The sequence below is a fragment of the Rissa tridactyla genome, chromosome 3 (genome assembly GCF_028500815.1).
Source record: "Rissa tridactyla isolate bRisTri1 chromosome 3, bRisTri1.patW.cur.20221130, whole genome shotgun sequence".
NCBI classification, from domain to species: domain Eukaryota; kingdom Metazoa; phylum Chordata; class Aves; order Charadriiformes; family Laridae; genus Rissa; species Rissa tridactyla.
In genome coordinates this window covers 73,196,642-73,204,911 of record NC_071468.1, presented here as the reverse complement: position 1 = coordinate 73,204,911, position 8,270 = coordinate 73,196,642, and the positions used below count along the sequence as shown (strand labels likewise).

Below are 8,270 nucleotides of genomic sequence, written 5' to 3'. Positions count from 1 at the left end.
AAAAGTATTTGAGCAGAGGTTTCCCACATCACAAATGACTGCTTTTACTCAAAGCCCAGTGTGGCTGCTGCTTTGCCCATGTTTCAGAATAAAGCAGTGCCGTTGCTGCCACCTTGCCCGTAGTGCCCTGCCTGAGAAGCATTTTCAACATGACCTGCTGAAGCTTCCTTGGTTAGGTTAGGCATCTCGGGAACTGTTTTCAAGAGGGTGTTTTTGCAGTCAGGTGCCTGCTTTCTCCTGAAACTCACTGCAGGCACCTAAAATCTCATATAAATTTGCCTACAAAGCATAGCTGAATTCTGAAGCAAAAGATGTAAGTTTAAAAAAAAAAATCACTAACAGGATTCTGTTCTTCCCTTAACACAAAGCGTATTGATGATTTTCTCATCAGAGGAACTTCTCCCTTAACCAGGCCAAAGAGACCACGAAAATTACTTGGAAGCCTAAAGTCAATCTGCGACCAAGCAGAACGCAGGACATGGGCAGTGCTCCCCTATGCTCCCACAGGAAATCTGTCACGTAGGTATTTTCACGCTTTCTAACATGCACAGGCAGGATTGACATCCATGCAAAATATAGCTCAAAATGCAGCTAGAGGAAGCACAGAACATCAGCCTTTTGACTGCTAACAAAAGTGATGTAAAAACTCATGCAGGACTGGAGACACCAGGTCAGTCTCCTGCTCCAAACTTTACAGGAAGCAACCTTCAGATAGAAAACAGAAGAACACTTCCCTCTTTCTCTCTACCTTTTTCTGTCCATTAGATAACAAAATCCTAATCTTTTTCTGATCCAATAAGTATCAAAATCCTCTCTGTGGGGGAACTAAGTGCAACTGATAGAACTATGGCAGGAAAGCTGGAGAATACAGCTTCTTCCACCACAGTCACATCACATCACTAATAATAATTGAGCTCTTAGAAGAATGAGATGAGTGAGTGAGTTTTGACTAGATCAGTTGGAGGAGGAACTGAAACCAATCTCTCCCTTCTGCCATTGGCTGCTTTATTTCAATAAAAAGCAAACAAGAGAATAAAAACTGTTTGCTTGTGTATGGGAGGATAGGGAAGTGCAATATGTCTTCCAATAACCACGTTTTAAAAGCACATGACAAACCATTCTCAGTTCTTAAAAAAAAAATAAAATAAAATCACTTATTCTTGTAAGTGAGGTTCCTGGCAGTGAATTCAAGCTGACAGAGCCCTGCAAAACAACAGGCAAAACCAGGGCTAAGGTTTGCCCACGTATCCTGTTTGCCTCAGACGACAGCTATAAGCACCTCTTTGCCTCAGAGGCAAGCTGGCTGTCACCTCAGGCAGTGGTATTTTGGATTACATTCAATCCTAACTCTTCCTGGGCATCAGATAAAGAGCCTAAATGTCTACTTCAGGACTCCAGGTTCCTCTGCAAAGGCAAGTACTTAAAGGTTTGATGTGCCGCCCAAGCTCTTAATTGGATCCAACTCTGCAATTTGTTCCATAATAGCATGACCCAGCAGGTTTATTTACAGCACAGCATAAAAGCAAATGCCAAAGAAGTGACAATGCAGCAGTACAAAGTTGTTGTATTGATTGTATAAATTGCCTCATTCAACAGCCTTAGGCTGACTATGAATATTTCAGTGTTGTACACCTCTTCAGTTTCACATCTAATGTGTTTCTTGAGTAAACAAGTGATGCTTGGGAAAGCCTTCCTCCCTTATAAACAAAGGCAGACATGGGTTCACAAAGAAAGTTCAGCAGCAATCAATAGGAGATTTTAAAATGAACTGAGGCGTAATGGAAGACTCTTATAAAACACATCTTCAAAATAATTCTGCAATAGTCTGATGGGTTTATTCCACTGAATTTAAATGAGGTAAATTTTTTCAAAATTATTGAAAATCCTGTGATACTGAAAGAAAATGGAGCTTCAAAATAGCAGTGTTCAGACAGCACAGGGATTTTGTTGTGCTACTAGCCTGCCCAAACAACCAAGAACTTAACAACAGGTTCCAGAAAAGCTCTGGCAAAGTGCTGCTCGATGTTTCAGCATGTTTCTCTATCATTTTTAATTTTGTGCAATGGTGTCACACAGTCTTGAAAGCCAATTACCAGCAAGGACCTCGTTCACAGATTGTGACTGGGGATGAGACAAGCAGGTGTCCACCCCAACAGCGCACTGGAGGAACAAGGTCTTGCCTAGTAAACAGGCATGACGTATAACGTGCCATCCGTGTGTATAACAGCTGTGAGAGCGTCTTTGCCATCCAAGCAGAAACCATGGGTGCTAAAACTACTTTTTGAGCTGAAAGTTATTATTAGCAACCCTCTCTGCAAGGGGAGAGAAGAGGCTGTGCAGTCAGACACTACTATAGCACACAACCAAGTCTACGCATGCTGGAGATGGGAAGCTCTGTAACGGGAAGACAATTTTCCTCATAGACTTCCTGGCTCATTTTTTTTCAATTCTTGGTAAAAATGTTTACATTACAGGCAGTTAGACCTCTCAGAACTTAAATACAACTGCTTGCATATTCAGATGAGCCTGGAGTATGCAATGTACCCAACTACTGAATAGCATGACCAAAGACAAAGTGTGACACGGAGAAAATCATCAGGAGTGAAATGTTTTAAATTAACATGTATTTAAGGTTTGATTTGTGAGAGATGCTGAGAGCCCAGATTATACCTCCCAATATTCAGAAACCAGCTCTGGAAATGTTTAACTGAAAAAATTCTATTTACCTCTGTCCACAGTATGGGATTGACGATACATACAGGAAAGTTTTAAAACTTTGGATCATGAGCATGCTATATAAATGCCAGGTATTATCACGAGCACGTCTGAGGTTGGCTTGACCCTGTGTGAATAGCAGATTACACGTTATCCAAAAAAACCCAACAACTCTTACAAAGGAAACATTCAACATGGTCAGGAAGAGAGACATGCTAGCTTCTTGCCACCTACAGGTGAAACACTAAAATCTTCATGCCTCAGAACAACAACTGACATTAAACATGAACAGAATTGGGATTCCAAACTTTGTGCAACTTATGGAATCTTTCCCGATTTTATTTTAATGTTGAAGCATTTTAAATGCTTCATTTTTTTATAATCAGTCCAATTGACAAGGCTTGCTTTGCTTGCTTTTTTTTTCTCTTTTTTTTTTTTTTTTCCCCTAGCCACACGCCATACCTCTGCTAATTACAATTGATTAGGAAACAGCTTGCCAATTAACCCTGACAGGGTAATCATCAGTTTGATAGCATTGCATGTCACCCAAAAGGTAGGGAGAATTTATTGTTACTTTCAGACAATTAGTAAGGGGGTGGCAGAGCTCACAATTGCCTAAAAGCTAAATGTTCCAGAACGGCTGTGATAAATTATTGAATCAATTAAAACACATGATTGGATGTTTGTAAGTATATTTAAAGCTAGCAAACAAGCTTTTAGCTGTTGTGGAGTAGAATCAAAAATTAGTGGAAGCAGAAAGACTAGTGTGTGGGGGAGGTGTTTCTGTTTGTGGATTTCTTTGGGTTTTCTTTAAGCTTTGGGAGTTTTTCTGTTCTACTCTGCCATTAGCATTAGTTAAATATAACTAAAAGCTAATAGTGACTTAAAGCAAAAGCATCTGATAAAGAGTAAGACCTAACATGACTTTGCTTCCAAAGTGGTTAACTTTTCTAAAAGGCAAAGAGGTTATTATTGCTAATGCTATAATTGCAATATTGACAATTGGTGGGCAGCAGCTATTCTCTTTTTTTACATTCAGCTGTCCCTGTCATGTTGGACAGAACCTTATCTATGGGCTGGCTTTCCTAGGAGTTCCTGCACTGATCCTTCTGGTTGTTGGCTATGCCTTGAATAACCAGACTTGGAGGCTGGTTACTGGCAAAAGGTCTCCTCTTCAGAAAGAGACTACGCCAAACCGGTTACTGCATTGCAAACTGATTTGCTTTGTCTTGTGCAGCATCACTGGGAGAGCCCTGGTTGCTCCAATAACGTGGCTAGCAGTCACCCTGATAAATGGCTCCTATTATGTCTGTGCCATGAGTGAGTATGTCTCTGTGCATTATTATGGAGCTGATCCTAATGTTACTGCTAGTGAACGCAGAAGGATACTGGCTGCATTTCCGTGCAGTCAGTTAGTTCCTCCAGAGCTGACCCGAGCAAGAGATGAAGTGATTCTCCTACTCCGATACCAGTCACAAGTGAGTAACTCGTTGCTTCTGTTGCCTGTGGGTCTAATGATGAGAACTAGTGTTAATTCAGCAGGCAGTGTTAGGATAAAACAGGGTCAGTATCTTCTGCCTTGAGTGCCAAATCTCTGTGTTTTGAAGCCTGCTTTGTTCCTGTAAGTGGAAGTGAGCTTTACGTATATGAATTACTATGTGTGGTTGTCCTGTTTGTTACCTGTTACTGGAGGATATATTCTTCCTTGCTCAGTATCTTGAAAAGTACCATCAAGTAAGACAAATGGAAGCTCAAGAGCCAGGGAGCGTATGAAATTTCTTCATTCAAGTATAAGAAATATGTGACTAATGGGCCCAGGCTGCAAGAGCTCTGCATGAACCAAATTAAAATCTTGGGTTTAGATCAGATTCAATTCTAAAAGCTTACATACTGGGTAAATAATAGGGGGAACATTAAGTTGTCACTTCAGAGAAAATTGTTTTTAAACAGGCTATAACCTACACTAGGCTTCTCTTCTCACAATAATAGTTGTGGAGGCAAAATCCTTAACAAATTATACAAATTATACAACAGAACTTCCTTAAACTTGACAGAAAGAAGTGACTTTGCTACATGGCTACCTCCAGTAGTGTCGTGGTTTAACCCCAGCTGGCAGCTAGGACCACGCAGCTGCTCGTGCAGTTCTTCCCCTTCCTCCCCACTCCCCCCCCCACCCCCACCCCCCCCACCCCCCCCCCGGATAGGGAGAAGAGGCAGCAAAAGAGGGGAAAGGGAAAGGAAAAAAACCCGTGGGTTGATATCAAGACAGTTTAATAGAACAATAACAGAAGAGGAAAAATAATAATAATGATACAAGTCACTCTCACCACCTTCCCGAGCAGTTATTGTAGATTCCCCACCCCCCTGGCCAACCCCCAATTATATATTGAGGATGACATCTATTCAATATGGAATATTCCATTAGCCATTCTGTTGTTCTGTCTAGGCTCCTTCTCAGTTTCTATGGGAAGCTAAAAAGAGGCCTTGAAAAGTATAAACATTGCTTAGCAACAACTAAACCAACACACATTACTGACATTCCTTTCACAGCAATCACTAGAAAGACAATTAACTCTTTCCCAGCAGAAACCAGGACAAGTAAGCAGGGACTGGGTTTGATAGCAACAGACCCTTATCAGTGTTATACCTTGTTAACCTTATTCAGGAAAAGTAAGTAAAGATTGTCTTACGGATTTTCTGATGCTCAGAAGTTACCACTGTCAGTATATTCAGCTGCAACAGGTTTGGTTTTTTCTTTTCTTTTTCTTTGAAGGTGGCTGGCTGGCTTCTGATTGCTGTGGTAGTCATCACTGTCTTCCTGTCTTACTGCCTGGCAAGCTGTTTCTCCCCACTCAGCTTTCTACATTTCAGATATTGGAGCAGCTATGTCCATAATGAGCAGGAGCTCTTTGACGAAGCAACAGACCAGCACTCCAGGCTCTACGCCATGCAGCACGTAAGGAAGTTCTTTGGCTTTGTCCCAGGGAGTGAAAATGTAAAGGAAATCCGTATCCCATCTCTCAGAGAGTGGCAAGCTATTTCTGGACTGGCCTTTCTAAAACGAGTGGATGAGGAGCACTACGACTACAGCCTCCTCCATGACTGGGCACTCAAGGAGTCTGTAAATGGAAAATTCCTGAAGACTGATGAAGACCCTGTGATGAGAACGCAGCTCTGAGGGCCCAAGCCACCACCAACACCTTGCAGAAAAGCAGGAATGCATCTAGCTCCACATCAGATCTGAGCTGCTCTGGAACTTTCTGATGCCTTACTACATTGATATAAAAGTACACGAGCAAGTACATCTTGTTAATGTAGTCCTTTACCACACACTTACAGACACCTTTCCTGATGGCATCTGACTCCTGTGTGATGCGATGGTCTATGTCTGGATTAGGGTGGGCTGTTTCAAGCTGCAGCCCTCTGCTTTCTAATAATTGTGCAAAAAGGATGAGTATGTACCAGGAGATAAAGTTATTCCCAAACGCTTTTTCTTTCCTCCCATTAAAAACTTTAAAAATTAACAGCTAGAGTTTGATTGGATCCTATGGGTCAGTCTGTTCTATGCAGAGCAAGAGCAGATGTCCAGCTTTCTTTCAGTGACCCCTAGCAGAAATGCCTTATTTTACTTCTTCCATATCTTCTATTACGTGACTAAAATATACTAAGCTAACTATAAGCTAAATCTGTGGCTACAGCAGCGCAGAAGAGACATATGGGGAAACTTCACCAACAAAGGCTAAGTCTAGATACAGTGATGAGAGAACTTTCAGTTCTGCTAAAGAGATAACATGCCCACTGAGTGGCACAGGATGGGGGGTGCAACATGTAGCAGCTGCATGAACAAACACTTGTGGAAACTTGAATTCAAAAGTATTCTGTCTGAAAGCAATAGCAACATTAGTCTCCTATTCCTTTTAGAAAAAATGCATACCATAGTTTTTCCTAATGCTTCCTGTATTGCCTTGCCATGTACACATGTATGTGTGCATGCTACAAAGCCATATGCTAGATTATAGGATCTGCTTTTAATAAATAACCCCAGAGTGTTGATGTGGAAAAATGTAATTATTTAGTACATATTACTAGAAAATGCAGGTGCCAGAAGTAAGATCTCATTAGATGTGTTTTGTCTTGAACATTTAAACTTCTAAACAAAAGCAAGCACTTTAGCAAATGCAAATGATGTATATGCTGAATAACTGGAGAATTAGTGCATGTTTTATATCACTAAACAAATTCTTACAAATTCCCACATATGTATGTCATCTGAATCCTAACCTTTCAGTTAATACAACTGCACTGTTTATATGTGCTCCTTGGGAAGCGAACTATCTCTATGGGTAGATACAAGCTCTAAAAATCTTTGTGGGTTGTTTTGTCTTTTTTATTTAATTAAGATGAACACTATGTGTAATCTGGAATACATGCCACTGATTTGTGTATCTGAAAGTTTTGGGAAAAACCTCCTATGTTGATGCCTGGATCCAAATGGCAAAAAAAATAGCTGCTGTTTATTCTGTGTGGGTTCTTTCTACTTCTTCCCTTGTTTTACAGCACCACTACAAAAATGATGCAATATTTGCAGTTAAGAGCTGTCAAATTCTTTTAACTTCTTGCTAAACTAACTTTTAAATCAAACTTTATGTTTTCCAATTTTGTCCCAATTACTATTTGTCCTTCTTTTTTTTTATATATATATATAGTTTATAATTTAAAATACTGAGTGGAAGTACTAGCTGTATCTGTCAGTATGAAGTCAGCCCACCACTGTACAAATAAACTATCACCTGCTAGCATACATTAATCTATAATACTAAATACAGCTGTAGCACTATAGGTGACTTATTTCCCTGCACTCCTCTGCTCCCTGAAACACATCATGCATTAGTAGTGAAGGCATAGCTTTCACAAGAATTCATGATTACAGAAAAATCAATGAGTCTGTACTGAACAATTTAACTGTGCCTGCTAAAACCTGAGTCATCTTATCCAAAATCAATTTAGAATTGCAGTTTGCTCACTTGAAGTGAAAATGACTGTCTTTATGGCCACGGTAAAAGTTTTTCTGGAAACTAACTATTAGCTTGTAAAATGCACCTAAGGGAAATGTGCTGGCTGTAAGCCCAGGAAACTGATGCACCTTAAAACTACTCTGTACCAAGTACCCATCAGGGTCTACTGTTGTTTAACCCTCAACAGGTTTAAATCCATCGTTGCAGGTAACCCCCAAGTATGGAGGCTCCCAACATTACTCGCTTTGATGAATCCCAGTCTGCATTTATATAATGAAGCTGCCTATGAGATGGGACTTCTGAAATCACTGCACACCCTTCCTGAAAAGTCTGCAGGTGCTTTTTTCCATCTGCCTCAAATGAACTTCCAATTTCAGCCTGAAATGGCATTCAGTTGCCTCCATTGCCATTATGCCATCCCTACAGCAACAGTTTTGGGTCCCTTTCGGTTTGCTGATCCCTATAAATTTCCAGTGGAAGATTGACTGAACAGTGAATACCAGCCTGACAGCAAAGCACTTTTTACAGGAACTCTGAAGG

General features: G+C 40.6%; 1 protein-coding gene across 1 annotated transcript; it reads left to right on the top strand.

Moving 5' to 3' along the window:
- The first annotated feature begins 3,635 nt into the window (after positions 1-3,635).
- CALHM4 (calcium homeostasis modulator family member 4) lies at positions 3,636-5,955 on the top strand. The gene is made up of 2 exons (XM_054197197.1): positions 3,636-4,193; positions 5,489-5,955. The coding sequence occupies exons 1-2, from the start codon at positions 3,636-3,638 to the stop codon at positions 5,891-5,893; spliced, it is 963 nt and encodes a 320-aa protein (XP_054053172.1). The 3' UTR covers positions 5,894-5,955.
- The last annotated feature ends 2,315 nt before the right edge of the window (positions 5,956-8,270 follow it).

Excerpts from the sequence above, each read along its gene's own strand:
- CALHM4 (XM_054197197.1), top strand. The coding sequence starts at position 3,636 with ATGACTTTGCTTCCAAAGTGGTTAACTTTTCTAAAAGGCAAAGAGGTT. Across the intron at positions 4,194-5,488 it reads TACTCCGATACCAGTCACAA|GTGGCTGGCTGGCTTCTGAT; the intron begins GTGAGTAACTCG and ends TTTTCTTTGAAG.